At 47.4% G+C, this 17,001-nt stretch overlaps 1 protein-coding gene across 1 annotated transcript; it reads right to left on the bottom strand.

Moving 5' to 3' along the window:
• Nucleotides 1-1,499: 1,499 nt before the first annotated feature.
• wnt5b (wingless-type MMTV integration site family, member 5b) lies at nt 1,500-16,684 on the bottom strand. Its single transcript, XM_036517789.1, has 5 exons — nt 16,671-16,684; nt 12,294-12,371; nt 11,219-11,466; nt 8,744-9,036; nt 1,500-2,119 (listed from the first exon to the last, which is right to left on the bottom strand). The coding sequence occupies exons 1-5, from the start codon at nt 16,682-16,684 to the stop codon at nt 1,661-1,663; spliced, it is 1,092 nt and encodes a 363-aa protein (XP_036373682.1). The 3' UTR covers nt 1,500-1,660.
• Nucleotides 16,685-17,001: the final 317 nt, after the last annotated feature.

The raw sequence follows: 17,001 nt of genomic DNA, 5'->3' as shown, positions 1-17,001 counted from the left end.
TAAGAGGCCTAGGGGGAATAATTCCAAACATGGGTGCATTTTTCATAAGAATATAATAATTATTATTGTTTTAATGTTGCTAGTTTGTAGAGAAAGAGAATTACATATACACATTGAGCATATAATCATGTGACAGCAGTTGTTTGGAATAATATAAAAAAAAAATGTTACAGACGGCTTGTTGTCTGTTTAAAATGGATTTTCTAATACGGGCTATTATTTACAGGTTCTCCAACGACACGCATCAAACGGCGAAGGCTGCAGCCCAACTGGCGGCACTGCATGAGGAGAGGATGCAAGCAGACATTTCAAGCAGTGACCGTGGTGTGGCAAGCACATCAAAACACACGCTGGGATACTGATAACACGAAACAGTATATAAAATGTATAATATGAAAAGCAATTATTAAAATGTTCGTTTTTGCCAGTTTATCTCCCACGATAAATTTGCCATCCTCCCCCTGAATTTCCTCTCACACTTTCGGTATATGCTAAAACGTTACTCTACGACACACTGCTCACACCTCCAGGTCTGTTCTGCAGCCAGGCGGTTCGTACGTATGCGTTCGGGGCTGAACAGTAAGAACCCCATGTCGTCACAATACAGGGCACAGTTTCCGTAAGAGAAATTCGTGTGGGTTCCCAGCCACAAGCCAGTCTCCTTCATGAGCAGTACGTAATGCAGGTTGATCTTCTTGTTTAAAATTAGCCCAGACCCTGAAGCTGTGTTGTCATGTGACTTGAGAGAGACCCATGTGGCCTCTGGAGGGTGAGAGGCATGATGCATACGCTGAGCCCACCGCTGAGAGGAGGGCGTCTGCTACATTTTTTCACTTTTCGGATGTCTTCTGTCCCCTGTCTTTGGGCAGTGTCTCTATCCCCGACCGGGCCCTCAGCACCACCCTGTCCATCATGTCCACAGGCATCCTGTCAATCATTCTCAATCCTCCAATCACAAAGCCTCCCTGAGCTCCCTGCAGACAATGGCAACAGCTCTCTTCCCACCTGTACACAAGAGTGCATGACCACTGTGCCGCCAGCAGGGGGCTCTGTGTCTGTGTCTGTTCAGCCAGGAGTGGAAGGGCAGATAGATGTGGGAATAGCACACCAGCACACACACAAAGACTAATTTGACACAGTGTGTGAGGCGTGGCTAGAGCTCCATCAGAGGGAAGGCAGGGGTGGTCAGGGCAGAGGGCAGGAGCAGGAGCAGGGAACCCGAGGCAGGAAGAGTGACTGCTATCAGTTTCTGAGGCGATCAGGAGGAGATCCTCCTCTTTGCTCCCTCTCCTTCTCTGAGGCCAGCCTGCACAATGCTCCAGAGTAACATCACCCTCCCCTTTAAAGACACAGTCAGTGGCTGAGGCAGGTCATGTGACTTCTTGGTCCGCATAGGCCACCAATCAGAGGCTGCAGAGCATATTTGCAGAGCGAGCATCGCGTGAGCCAAGACCCAGCGATCAAACCGAGCGGCACCTCTGCATCCTCGCACCGTGCTGTTAAAAGTTCTCCATTCTGTACGTCAGTCAGGGATAATAAAAAAGTCTTATTAAATTATTATCATCTGTTTGTTGGCTAAATTATATACTTTTTTCTTATTATTATCATTATTTCATTTCTGTACTCCCCTCCTCCCTCCCTGTCCATCGGCTGCCGTTCCCTACTTGCAGACGTACTGGTCCACCAGCGAGGTGCAGCGCTTGCACTTGACGTAGCAGCACCAGTGGAACTTGCAGTGGCAGCGCTCGTGCTGGTAGGTCTTGAACTGGTCATACCCGCGGCCACAGCACATGAGCTCGCAGCCGTCCATGCCCTCCGAGGTCTTGTTGCAGAGGCGGCCCTGGGTGCCCAGCGAGCCGGTGGTCTCGTTGCGCAGGCAGTAGTCAGGGCTGGGGTCGATGTAGACCAGGTCCTCCGGCGTGGGTGCGTTGAAGCGGCTGTTGACCAGCTCCAGCTTGCCCTTGCGGCCGATGCGCATGGCCGCCGCGCTGTCGTACTTCTCCTTCAGGAACTCGCCCACGCGCCGGAAGTCAGCCAGCTGCAGCCAGCAGGTCTTCAGGCTGCAGGAGCCCGACACGCCGTGGCACTTACACGCCACGTTGGCCAGGTTGTACACCGCCTGAGAGAGGGCAGGGACAGAGAGAGAAACGGCCCATTTATTACATCATCATCATCATCCAGCAGACGCGCTTATCTAAACAGCAGGTTACGACAAACTGATTACGGAGCTGGACTTGAAACTCCGAGGCTGCAGGTCCGATTTGCAGGTAAGGTACTGATTCAGCATGGTGCCTAAACTGAAATGTTTCAGCCACGTTTCTGTAAACTATGCACTTACAAGCTTTGTATTTTGCCTTGGTGTGTCTGCTCACCCCATAAACAATGAAGATAAAGAGGGCTGTAGGAATTACTTTTGTAACTGTAACAACTGTGAAAATATTACTCTGTCACGGGTCTAAAATGTAATATTCTGTACATGTAAAATCTTATGTAATGTTATTTAAAATATTACATAACATTACAATATAACTTTATTGTATGAAATATTATATAATGTAATATATAAAGTCCCTGCAAATATACAGACAGCAGCCACTTACACCCACACAAATGTACTGAACATGTGTGAAATATAATTGTGCACATGAAATCTGAATTGGGCTGACAACAGACACAAATCACTGGCTGTACAGTAACTCATGGCAGCATCAAAAGGGAAAGGTGTCCGATGATGACTGACTGCCCACAGAACAAACTGGGTTTGATCTGCTGGTGGTAGGCCGGGGTCCCTATCATACACCTTTCAGCACACTGAGACTCATCAGGCACCTGCAGGTTACCTGGATGATGTCAGTGGAGATGCCCTTATCCTCCATTCGGTGCACACTTCGCTGCAGTGCACTCTGGGACTTGTAGTGTGAATAATAATTGAGCTGGTGTGCATGTGTATGAGAGAATCACACTCAGCTCACCCTGCACTCCCACCCAAGACTTTTGGGCTGCTTTGCATACAAGCAGCAATGACAAATGCTGGGTGATGAAGGAAAAAAATGCAAAAAGAGGAAATGCTAACGGACTCATTATGCTACTCGACACTCTTCCTCTAACCCCGTACTTAAACACAGTCCTTCTGCAAACTCTTGACCTTGTAATCACCAAACATCTTCAGAGCACTTACAGGCATATACAGAGTCACTTCAGAATGCAGTTAACAGGAGGGTCTCCAAACTGCCCGCACTGAAGAGCATTTGAATGTATTAGTCACAGGGTCTGAGAGCTGGTGTGTACCACTTGCATGAAGATGCAACAGTGAGCTCCTTCATAGATTATCAGTGTGAAGCTGACCCCTGCTGGTGTGCACAGTGAATTGCAGCCTGGAGATCTCCCTCTGAGCTCTCGGCACCCTCCCCTGTTGTCAGAGCTGATGGCCCCTGCTTTCAGACGGCGGAGCTCCTGGTCTTTTCACAAAGCAAAGAATGGAACCAGCAGGACCAGCACTTAAGAAACAAAGGGGTGAATGGCCAAACATCCTCACAATACACACAGCACTGTAATCAGGTAGACTCCAGACAGCCTGCCGGCTGGCAGATTCACTCACACTACCTCTGTACCTCTACAGCAAACATACTACTCTAAACACACTTTACACTTATGCTGGATACAGCATTTTACCAGACGTATTGTCTTTGCACTAACCATATCCAGGAGATGTTTTTTCCAAACCACTGGCAGAAGGAGGCACTTTATATTAAAACCCACTATCTTATTCTCTTTACGCCAGCTACACCTGACAGGTATTGTCATGTCCACATTCACACTGGTAAGAGCAGAGGTTTTATACTGTCTGACCTGCTATCAGTGAGTCATGAGTCTGAAGAACAAACAGTCCCGGACCTGAGAGTCTGGGCCCCAGAGCCCCCCGGGGGACAGGAAGCGACCCGTCCGGGGGAAAAACAACACACAGCCCTGCATCACACACGCTGAAGACCCAGGAAGAGCCCACTCACCAGCACAGCACTGCAACCGCACACTCACACCCTCACACGCAAATAGGGCAGAGAGGGGCTTTCTTACTGCAAATGCACTTAGCAAGATCTTACAACACAAATACAACAGTGAACTCAAATTTTGAGTGTATGTTTTAAAACTCCACAACAGGTAATTCAGTCGCTAAGCTGGTAACACCAGGAGAGACTGTTGTCTTGACGTGCCCCAGGTCATGTTACTAACAGCCGCAAGGTCTCGGTGGTCCACATTTCAGCATTCAGATCCAGGGGAGTCCTGAAAGGAGATCGCTCAGGCCTGACAGAGGACAAACGAGGCCAACAAACAGACTGCCGTCTGCCAACACCCGCTTTTCTGCTGAGCTGGAGTCACAGCACACACAGACACACACGCACATGCACACATTACACACACGCGCGCACACGCACACAGACACACACACATGCACACAGTCACTAAACCAAGCTTCCTTATTGCTGCCTTTTCTCTCAGCTTTCTGGGAGGGTCAAACAGACCCCCCCCAACTCAGAGTTTTTCCTCCTGTTGTTTTTGTTGATTGGGACCCCCCCCCCTGCAGACAGCCGTGAGCCCCCTGTCTCTCTTGCTTCCCTTTGTGTCTGTGTGCAGTGTCCTGGGGGCTTTCTCTGGCCCCTCAACCGGGCACAGGTACATCAAAGAGAGCGCTGCCTTCAGAGGACTTCACCATGGCCTCTGCCTCGCACCTCAGATGAGCCCCTTTAACAAGCCTGCTGCCCGGGGCGGAATGGGCCGCCACAGAGCTTTCAGGTGGATACCCCCCCCCCCCCCCCCGCTCCGGGCCTGTCCACTGCAGCTGACACCTGTCCGACAGCGCAGGTGAGAGAGAAGGAGATCTCAACCCTTCAAGGCCCTCCCCTGGAGACCTGCAGACGTGTCTGAATTCTGCGGCGAGCTGGCCTGTCTGTTTTGTTCTCTGTTCTGAAGGCTGAGCTCAGTGCAGCGCTGGGACGAATGGTTTCATCAGCAGAGACAAACATTTCTTCTGCTAGCAGATGGCTTATAATCCATGTGACCTCAGGAGTTCTCTTACCTGGGCTTATAATAACATTTATGGTAACATTTTACTAACCTTTGCTTACAGATTAATTACCCTGGGTGGGAGGAGGTATCTAACACTGGAGAAGTGACAAGAGGACTGCACTTTATAGTGCTACACTGACATCACCAACTTCATCTGTTGCTCTGATTTTAAACACACATGGGACTTCATCCCTTGCTCTCTCAGGACCATCCACTAGGGGGCGATGCCTCTCACTGCCTCGTCATTGCATCTCCTGATGTTTGGGTTTTCCTCTTGTAAAACTAGCCCCTCACCCCCCACCCACCGCCTCCTCCCACAGGGTCCATCCACTCAGCACCCAGTCCTCCAGAGTTTGACCCCCTGACCTTTCTGACCTCTGAAAAGTCCTGATGCCGATCTTTGGGGGTTAATGTGGGGGGCAACATATCTCACCCCAGTCAAGCAACAAGTCCAAAAATGCACCTCCATAAGCTCTGAGAATCTTGAAGTCAGGCTTCCCATTTTATGAGACAAAACAAACCAATAAAAAAAAAATTGGCCACAAAACAAAGGCAAACAGGCTGTTTTCCCTCAGTGGAGGGTTATCTAATGGCGGGGCAGAGCAGTGGAGTATGACTCCTCTCTAAACGGCCCCTCCTGCTGCTGGAGTTGTGCACGCAGCTGCCGGGTCTACCTGCTGGGCGCACTGATACTACAGATGACAGACAGAGCCGTCCATCCCTGTCGGAGACTCACTCCTGAGAGGCAGAACAATGGGGGAGGGGAGCAGGAGGGTAAACGAGCCCTCAGAGCAGCAGAGATTTGGGGGGGGGGGGGGGGTCACCCTCAATATTTAAACAGATATGCACAAAACAACACAGCCCAGTATGGAGTAGTGCCACTGTCCACTACAGAATGTGTATGGAGTGCAGGCCAGCTCTCCCAGCTGAGCCAGGCCAGAATGAGTCTCAGACCCAGGGCAGGAGAGTTTCATTGCTGTCTGTGGTGGAGGCAGTGCTATCAATGGAAAAATATAACGCATTAACAATAGGTAAATCATCAAAGAAACTGCTAGAATACACTCAACACTATGAATAGGTGCATGTTGCCTGTGTGTGAGAATGTGTGCTGTCTGTGTGTGTGTGTCTGTTGTGTATGTGTGTGTGCCTATGTGTGGGTTTGTGTGTTGCCTGTATGTGAGTGTGTGTGTGTGTGTGTGTGCGAGTGTGTTTCCTCTGTGTGTGTGTGTGCGTCAGGCAGCCCCTCTCCGTGTGTTTGGTGTGGCAGACACACAGAGCTCAGTCTCCGCTAAGCCCCTGTGAGCAGACGGGGGTGGGGGGGTGGGGGGGCCATTGTGACCCACGGAACCGGAACCTTGTAGCGCCCCTCCCCGCCACCCCCGGCTCATGCCTCTAAGCTGAGACGCATCAGGGGCTGCGATCGGGCCCTCCGATACGCTCCTGACACTTCCACAATAGCCTGCGCCCCCAAGCGCCTCCATGCACAACAAATCCCTGGCAAACAAGCCGAACAGAAAGGCCTGCTGCCTGCCGGGCCGGCGCGGGGGGGTTCTGCCGAACAAACGCCTGAAACGACCCCCCCGACACACCCACCCTCACACAGCCCGCTTCCGTCCAGAATGAGCACAGACAATGACTGAAAAGGAGACTTGGCACAAAAAAATGGCTGCCGTTGCTCAGATCCCCGGCCATGATCTACCAAGCTGAAAAAAACGGGTCTGAAGTCTGCTGCTGGTGGGTATCTGCCTCCGGTCATGGCCCATTGGCTCCCGCAAGCCAAAACCCTGATCTGACGCTAAAGATGTAATCTCCCCTGTCCCGACCCCGCCCACCCCCGCCCCGGCCAGCCACACAGCACCTTCCACTCCGCACCTTGACCCCATGACCTCTCGGAACTCCAGGCAGGGATGGGACTTTCGGGGAGCTTCCATAACGAGAGGGAGCAAGCACTCTTCCCGGTAAACACCCTGAATAAACGCATTTACTGAAAAACACACGGTGGAAAGATCAGCGTCCGTGATACAGCAGGGCAAACAGGACGCTGGCCTCCTCCGCCCCTGCCCAGGCTCCGGGAAGAATACGGAGTGCACGGGGGGGGCCATCACAGGAGCATTCCCGTCCGCTGTGCACTTTCCCAGGACTGACTGACATTCTCCAGCTACGCCTGGAGACTGATAAGCCCCAGAAGGGCAGGGATGTCCACCTGGACGTGTCTGAAGGCCATGCCTCTCACCAGTGCCAGAATGGGGGCAGGGGGGATAAGAATCTCTGGACGAGGGGGAAAGACCCCCGCCCCCACCACATTCACCGACCGCTAAAAGAACCGAACTCGCTGAGAAAGACAGCCTGCCACAGACAGCTGCCGGCGGTCAGAAAGAGATGCTATTATTCTGGGCATGAATAATGGCTGGAGTAGTTAGAAAAGTCAACGGGGGCTCTCCGCTATTATTCCCACCGGGAAACCAGGGCCTTACATCCAAGTCGTCTTGGATTTTCTAACTCAGTGACCCCATTTCGTTGCGACCTGGAACTCCGGGGTAATTCCAGCCGAATGAGAGATTACTCCTCCGCTCCCTCTGAAAGCTGCCCCTAATGCAGGGCTGCCAGCCCACGGCTCGGCCCCTTTCCCAAAGGAATGTGCGTTGACCTCTTGACCCCTCAAACTCCAAGGGCGTTAGCCCCACTGCGTGGCCATTTGGTCACTTCCAATCAATTATAAATCCCCCACCCTGGCAATTAAGAGCACCTCTCCCCACACAAACATTCCAGCGAGTGCCTGTTGTTTATTGATTTTGTGCTGGCTGCTTTTAGCAGACGGCCGGCCGCAAGGCTTTAGTCACGGTCCCCCATGTTGGTCAGTTAGTTTGTTTGTTTAAGTGAGACCCTGGTTTCTATTCCGATTTCATTCAGATGTTGACCTCAAGGAAAAATAAACCAACAATTAAGAGGCTCAATAAATTAAACTGATGTTATAAAAAGTCACTGAGATCTGTTCCCCTCTGCCTGTCAAATGCGGTTGGATTTCTGGGCCTTCTTCCTGTCCAAATAAAAACTCAAGTAACCAAGTCTGACCCAGTTCATATCTCTCTCTCTCTCTCAGTTCATATCACTATCTCCCCTCTCTCTCTCTGCTTAACCTATTCACACAGCAGATGGATGCAGATGTGCTGACTCAGCTATATCAGTGTCCAGCACCCCTGTTCACCACTACAGCCCTGCCTTCAGACACAGTACCACACTGTCTCCATGCTCCATAGCTCCCATAGCACCCCGTCTTTAACAGACCATAGCACCAGTCACAGTCCAGCCTCCAGCTCTCTCCATCTGAAACCTGGCTTCATCTGAATCCTATTGAACAGCAGGGGTGCCCATGTAGCATAGTGGTTAAGGAGCAGGACTTGTAACCGAAAGGTTGCCAGTTTGATTCCCCACTGGGGCACTGCTGCTGTACCCTTGGGAAAGGTACTTCACCCAGGATTGTCTTGGTAAATAACTAACTGTATCATGGACAACATGTAAAAACTGTAACCTACTGGAAGTCACCCTGGATAAGAGCATCTGCTAAATGACAATAATGCAAAGTAAAATTCCTCCCAAAGTGAAAGGCACTAGGGAAGCTTCAGCCAAAGGTGCAAAGAGAGAGGGGGCGCTCCTGGGATGCACGGGTGTGTGGACTCACCTGCCGGCCGGCCTCGTTGTTCTGCAGGTTCATGAGCGTGCGGGCGTGCTCCTCGGAGCCGCGCGGGTAGTTCTTCTCACGCTCGCGGGCATCCACGAACTCGCGGGCGAAGCGGTAGCCGTAGTTGACGTTGTCGCCGCAGCCGCCCCACAGCCAGTCGCGGGGCAGGTCGCTGGGGCGGGCCGCCCGGCTGCACCCGCAGGTGGACAGCTCACCCTCGCGGCACGCCCGGCTCACCGCGTTCACCACACCCGCCGCGCTGATGGCGTAGGTGAACGCTGTCTCCCGGCTCCCTGAGAGAGGCACAGAGGTACCCAGTTACACTACAGCAGCGTGGTCTGGTTGTAAGGAGCAGGACTGGTAACCAAAAGGTTGCTGGTTTGATTCCCCACTGGGGCACTGCTGTTGTACCCTTGGGCAAAGTACTTAACCCACAACTGCCTTAGGAAACATCCAGCTGCATAAAACTGTAACCTATGTACGTTGCTCTGGATATGAACATCTGCTAAATGACAATAATGTTATATATTTGTTATATTATGTTAATGTTACATTTACTTAGCAAACAATCCAGGGTGACCTACACTGATTACTGTTTTCACATGGTCTCCTCTCACAGGGCTGGGTCCTGACTGAGGCAGTTTGGGTTGAGCACCTTAAACCTTCCACATGAGCTGACAAACTATTCAACTCTGAACTTCCATCCAACAGCACCTCCTTGGACAACCATTGACTCCTTGTATTTTACAGGTAAAGAGCAACCATCCAGGTTTCTCAGAGTAAAACCACTCATGACAACAATATCTCCACTGAAGTTTTGAATACACAGTGCACGGTCTCCAAACTGGGGGCACATAACATCTTCAGCGTATTTTCTGCCCTGCACCGCTAGTGGATAGCTCCATTAAATATTCAGTCACATAAACAGACTACTTCCCAAAAATGAGTCATCTGGGATAAGGGTGTTGGGAAACATTTGAGAGAAGGGGAACATTTTTTAGTCTGTGGAGGCTTTTTTTTTGATAAATTTACATTTATATTTATATTTCATTGTTACACATGCTAATATTTAATTAAGATCTATCTCAGCAATTAAAACACAAGACTTAAAAACCCACAACACAACAGCCAAGCAGTCTGACAAACATAAAATCTTCCTCACAAAGTCCCACGGCCTCAGATCCCACTTGTGGAGAAAAAAAAGGTGTGAAAACAGAATGAAACAATGAAAGTGGTGGTTAGAGAGGGGGGCTGGTGCCAGGGAAGGGTATAAACCAGCTTTCACATGTATATTCTGGGATGCCAGGTCTCTGTTTTTCACTCCTCGTGAATGAGAGGAAAAACCCAGTACTCTTACCTGCGACAGACAGCGAAGGAGGCCAAAGAAAGGAGTTCAGTAATTCCTTAAAAATATTTTTTGCCAAAAACACCGTTAGGGTTCATACCGCCGCGAGCACCTTCCATCTGCTTTACATATGTCCCCCGCCTTTTTTCCGATTAAACTCATATGGACAGCAGATCCCACAGATCATAAACACTTTTCCATATAGGTCGATTTCCGGTTGCATTCCTGCCCGCCCGGGGGCATTTAACCCCTGGGCATCGCGCTTTGGGTGACATCGGCTTCACTGAACGTGATAAACATCGCATGCATCTTCCGTGCAGTTAGCGTAAGTTTGGCTGCGTTTTCATGATAGCAGATACTTATTAATTCCCCGGAGTAAATTAAATTAAAATTAAATTCGTTTTCTTAAAATTAATCTCGTGTCCTGGCATGAACGGAGAGCACGACTTTGAGACCATTGAGAATTTAATAGGCCTATTGAACTTGGATTTTTGATGGTCAACGCCTAAAAAAAATCTACACAACACATATTAAGCATTATCTCGCCGAGATCTTTCGCTCATAAAAAGAAACACAGTGGATACATATTCCGCCTGCGCGACTACCCTTCAGGGGCGTTTTATTAGCCAAAGGCCCGAGACTTCAAATAGGACCCCGGATCTCCCGACTCCGTGTCATTGTATAATTGCATTTCAAAAGAGGCTGCGGACAATGGCGGGACTAACACCTCAATATAAATCTCGCGATTGACTGCAAATAACTCCTTTGCTATTTAGAGGGAGGAAGGAGGGGATCGCCCGCTTCGCCCGCTCCATCCGCAGCACAGTTAAAGACACCTTACACCTTGTTTCGCGGACGAGCGGAACTAACACCCAATTGCTGAGAGCAAGGGAGGCTTTCTTGGAGGAGAGACAGACTGTCTGGCGATGGCTTACCAGAGTCGAAACAAGCATGCACCACTTTCCCACAAAATTACCGTCTGAATTCTGACAATCCAAATGCAGCAAAAAACAGAACTTATAAACGTTGGGTGTAGGCCGGAAAAAAGAAACAAATACTCCATGCAAAAAAGAAAAAAAAAATCTTGCCTACATGTCATAACTACTGTGATAAACTTCTTCTTTTCTTACCTATCTGCATTACACGGCCGAACACCGACATGTTGTCCACCGTACTGCAGTTCCATCGCCTGTACTTGAACTGGTACTGGCATTCCTTGATGCCGGTCTTGGCGCCCTCGCCGATGTACACCATATGGTCCTGGTACAGCTGACACAGCTTCCGCTGGCCCTGGGAGAGGCCGCTGAGCTGGCTGCACAGCGGCTGGGCGCCGATGATGTACATCTCCGGCCTCTGAATAGGGTTCATCGCTAAAGACCTACAAAATAAAAACAAAGGGAGCCCTGAAATTAGGTCGTCCTTTACTCTAAAGTGGATTTGAGAGTCAGGGCGAAGGCAAAAAATGTATGCATGTGTGTATGTATATAGTGTTCAACAGTAGCTTACCTTTTGTAATTCAAATTGATCCAGTGGATAGCTATTATCCGCCTGTGGTTTTATAAAATATGAACTTATATATTTTAAGTGTATATTTTATAAACAGAAATATAGGTAATTACAGTAATTCTGAAGGGATGTAATGTAATGTCGAGCGAGGTGTTTTGTGATGCATGCATTGGTATGTGATTAGCAATCAGAACATAAAAATCGGCCCGTTCAGTCTTCAGTGTGAAACAGTTGTTAAGTGGAATATGCTTTTACGGATGTGACAGCAAGCAACACTGTTGCAATAATTAACGAACCACTTACCAAAATGAAATGTAAAAAAAAAAAAAAACTTTTTGAAGACTTTTCTTCTTTCTGCTGAGCACAAATGTGTACTGTCGGCTATGCGTATTTTATTCAACGTTAACTCAACGCATCTCTCGAGCATTTTTTGAAACCCCTGACCATTTGTGTGCTGAAGCTGAAAGGTAAATATTGTGATAATGCCACACATTTGGTCGCTGTTCTGTTGCATAGGATTCCGCGAGTCAGTTACAGCTGCGATAGGCCTACGTCACCGAGTCATACCTGTAGGAGCGCATCTGTCAACGCGGCTCACCCATGCGCCCGAGCTACCGCGCTACTGATAAAGATAGTGTATTAAATAAAGAAATCCACTCGTTCGAGTGCATGCAGTGCGCTGAGAAAACGATGGCTTACCACCAGGAGTTCGCATCCACCAGCATCTGCGAACTGCAGGCGATGAGAGCGACGGCCAGGAGTAGGTGAATCCCGGCGCTGCAGCACTGTCCGTGACTCATCCTGATATCCATGCCCCCTTGCATCAAAGACGGGAAGGTGGAAGTGCTTCTCTGATGCTGCCAAAAAATGAAATGGTAATCCTCCTTATGGTTGGTAAAAGAAGTTTAGAAACAAGATGACAATGACGAAGCACCGTCCGTGCGATTATGGTGCGCCGCGGTCCGTCCGCTGAACTTCTCCCGCCGTTCACTCGTTTTGCGTGAAACTCCAATTTAAGTGCCTAATGCGCGCGCCGCTCTCTGCGTAAACTCTTGGTTTCCACAAAGGCGCTTAGTGAGGACACAACATCCTACACTGCAGAGGAAGAAAATATCCGACTAATTAATGAGAGAAAAAAAAATAAACCGCAGAATTATGACGCTATGTTGAAATGGGAAAATAATCTGACACGGTCGAGGAGAGAGTGATGCAGCAAGGAGGATATCAAAACAGCGCAACTATCCTGCGGGCGTCCTTCCTCCTGTCTCTGATCACTTTGTCAATTAGACTCCGGTATCCTCCAACTCTCTCTTTTCTTAACTCTCCTCTCCTTCCCCTCCCTCCCTCCCTCCCCCTCACCCCCTCTCTCTCCGAGGACACAATGAGCAATGGGAGGGCCAATGGTGAAGAACAAGAACCGTCTCTGTCATTGCGCAAAGCGGGGGGACCACCAGAGTGTTAGGAAAACACTGGAACTCACCAAATGGGTCCAGACAGTGATCCGCTAAACACCGTCCTCAACACGGCACATTCGAGGTGCGACCCAGGGGAGCAGCCGTGTCGCCAGTGAGAGAATAGTTAGATGCATTATGCTTTGTAGTTGCACACATGAAGTAATTGTCGTTGTGTATCCTTGCTTCAATTTTCGAAAAATAAAAAATAAATAAAAACACAGCCATAAGATATACTGAGTCTGCTGCCTTTCCTCGTAAAGTCATCTGACCTGCAGTCAACATAACGTGAAAAGGCGTAAATTCATACAAGTCCAATACTAATATTATGGAGCACCCCCCCCCCCCCCTTTCTCTCTCTCTCTCTCTCTCTCTCTCTCACACACACACACACACACACAGGAGAGAGAGAGACTGAGAGGGAGGGGGTACGCAATGGAACTAACGATTTGGAAAATTTCGGTCTTCTATGCAGTATTCCAAGTTCATGTGCGTATAATCCTTTTTACTCCAACTAGAATGGTTTGTTTGAATAAATGCGAGAGCTTCTGCGAAAACGCTAATCTCCTTTAGTTATGAAAATGAAAGCTGAGGACCAAACGCTCCACTACCACTTAATTTAAAACCCAGGATGAAAGAACACGCCTAGAATGCCGACAGCTTCACGCATTTTAACGTCTATACAACGACATTGCTCACAAATGCGAACTGATCTTAGGATAAAAGAATTAAATCCAAGCTGAATTGTGAATATAAATGAAACGTATTTTCCTCACGACACCGTGCGATTTTGCGAAAATTGGTGATCAAAACCTTCAAGATGTCAAATGATTTTGATTTTCAAAACTGATGGTAATTATTTACGGGAACGTTAACAAATTTATCACTTGCATGTATTTGAATACAATCCTACGTGTCTTTCATTACGAAAGGTAACTTGAGTTAGTATGGTGCAAAGTTTGTAAAAAAAAAAAAAAAAAAAAAAAAGTTCATGGTCGGGTTAACTATATGCATTGAATAGCGCAATATTTTGCAAGTTACGCTATTCACACCAAAAGAATGCAACGCAGCCCTCTCTTTGCCTCGTACCGCAATATTTTAACTGATGCACCCTCTAAATTAATCTAAAGTCTGAGGATGCAGAAACAGATTCAACCCATCCCGTCAAGTCAAAATTGTTTTACAGCTTCAATCATGACACGTCGCGCGGGCGCGCGCAGGTAGGCGGCTATTTCCTCCGCTTTGCGGTCCGCGCGCAGGTCCGCGCGCTGACTAATTAGCACGAGACGCCACTGGATTTCCGAGCGGTGTCTGCATGATAAAGCGGCGGCTGGAGACCCCCCTTTCATCCCCCCCAATCCACACCCCCTTCAAAGCGCTGATCACCCCTCACGCCAACGCCGTCGCCAACACCAATCTCTTCACATTTTCCACTTGTCGACAGGCTTTATTTTTTATTATACGGGTATGCATTATTTATTGTGTTGTGGATAAATTAAAACGCCTAAATATGCAACAGAATGCGGAAGCCGTGATATGTTTTCAACTTTCCTCAAAGGAAGCTATTTCTTTTTTTTTGCTAGTGGGATCTTATTCAGTGTGAATCAGATAAAGTGTTTGAAGAATGTATGTTGCCCAATGTAACAGTCTATTGGGATGCCGGGCGTCGCCAGAGTAAATGCCCCTTATGTTGAAATAATGATGACCGACACCGACGGTACCGGACACTCCAGTTTGCGCACGTGTGGTTGAGGTAGAACCAGAGCCAGTACACTATTATACTGAACATAAACACATCCATTTTATACCTCATTATGTGCACAAATGTGCTCCCGTTAAACCTCGACTGTTCAATTATTTTTACAGTTGTTCTAACTTTAATTCACAGGAACCTATAGCCGGGTCTGGCAACAATATAGAATACATTTACTTTTCATTAAATTTAAATTAGCCATTACGTAATCATAGCAGTCGTCCTCTGAGTCAATTACGTGATGTTAACATTTGTTGAGGAAAAAATAATAGATGCTGCCTCAAAGGGAAATTCAGTTAAATGTGCATAGAATTATTCTTTAAGAAAATAAATCTCGGGGTATTGTTTGCCCACATGGTTAGAAGGACTGAAGCTGGTTCCTACATAGTACATCAAAGGCAGTTCTCTCCATGAGAATTCATTTTCAAATACTTACAGACCGTTTCTGGAAATAATAAATTTCCAAAGATATCCATATATATGACTGAAAAATAATTGCAAAATAAGCCACGTATCACTTTTAGGCAGCGGTCTAAGGTGCCCTTTAACGTGATTGGGTTTGCGGGGGTCTCTGCTGTTAGAGGATACGCACTGCCCTCTCGCGGTGTAAAAACGCACATTCTGTGGAACGAAAATTTCTGACGTCCATGAATAACAAGTTCCGTCATAAGCCGCATATGCTCTCACATTGCGAGAGAAATATTAGAAAAGCTCCGGATTGAGTCATATCTCCATGCCAAGTGATTATTATTGCTGCAATAACTGGAGCACCATAGACGAAACTGCAGAACAGTAGAGTATAACATTACAAGGAAAAGCTATAAAAAAGCGAAGCATAAACCGATGTCCGAATTATGATATACATCAAGAGTCAAGACGTGGCGATGGGTAATTTTTTGATTTAGCAAGTGTCTTTATGCATAAATGGTAGCTAGACAAACAGCCATTTATGCAGGCAAGTGATAAAAATAAGGACAATTCAGCTGAATCTCCGCTTTGGATGACGTCGGCGTGCACTGAAAATATAAAGAGCAATAGTGCCCACGATATAGATATATATATATATATATATAAATGTCAAATACTCAAATAAAAACATACGTCATAACGAAGACGTACAACTAAATAGTTGTCATATATTTATTTACCACCAGGAGGCTCACTTTAGCAAATATTATCCGACAACGCTCTGGCGATGGTTTTCTCTAGAGTTACATGCAATAACTGTGAAACCGACAGCAACGTCTTTGAAATGCGCTGCTATTCTACTACCCTTTCTTCGTTCTCACTTCTCTCATTTACTGCTCAGACAGCGAAGGCACACTGATGCCGCTCAATAACGGACCTGATAAAACCTGAAATTTAAAAACAGGAGGAAGTGTCTTCGTTTTTAACATCTGATTCTATATTTTATTTTTTGAGCCATCATGTTGTCACTTATCACTGATACTGTTATACAAACATATATATATATATATATATATATATATATATATATATATATATATATATATATATATATATATACACACATAAAAATAAAATATGAAATTTATCCAAAATATGTACATCCATCAAAATGCATGGTGACCTGGCAGGTTCTGAATTTCTATGATATTAAGTTGGGGGAAAAATGCATATCTGTTGGCTGTAGCAGGAACTTACAAATATACCCATGAAACCTACCTGATCCTGCCTCAAATTTTTACCTAATGCTGCTGAAAATTCAGAGTGTAAGTGGGCCTAATTCAGTCATCTGCGCCTCATTAACGGCCCGGTCAGGAGAGAGTTAAGGTACCTCTGCCCTTGCTGTGGCTAAGAGCCAAAATCTGAACAATGCCTTTCAAAGGAGCCCTTAAAAGGACATTGTACCCTTGCTTTTCCATACATTTATACCGCACTTTTATATTTATATATGCCAGTATTCTTTTTTTTTCTCGGGGAGAAGGCCTGGATGGGAAATATGTATGGAATCTGTGCAGTGCAACGCCCGTTTTCCTTTCGGCCTGAGAACGTTGGGCTCCTCTGACCAACAGGGTTCTAGAACCTACACTGGAGGGGTCCAAGACATAGCTTTTAATCTGAAAAGAGGGTATGGTTGGGGAACGGCTTTTCCCGTGAGTAAATATGGGGGGGGAAACCTGACCTTAGCCTCAGAATATAGCTGGTCTTATTGCATTGAATATATCGTACTTCGCAATGA

The sequence above is a fragment of the Megalops cyprinoides genome, chromosome 23 (genome assembly GCF_013368585.1).
Source record: "Megalops cyprinoides isolate fMegCyp1 chromosome 23, fMegCyp1.pri, whole genome shotgun sequence".
Lineage (NCBI taxonomy): Eukaryota > Metazoa > Chordata > Actinopteri > Elopiformes > Megalopidae > Megalops > Megalops cyprinoides.
The sequence above is the reverse complement of the archived record's forward strand: the minus strand, read 5'-3'. Positions and strand labels throughout refer to the sequence as shown.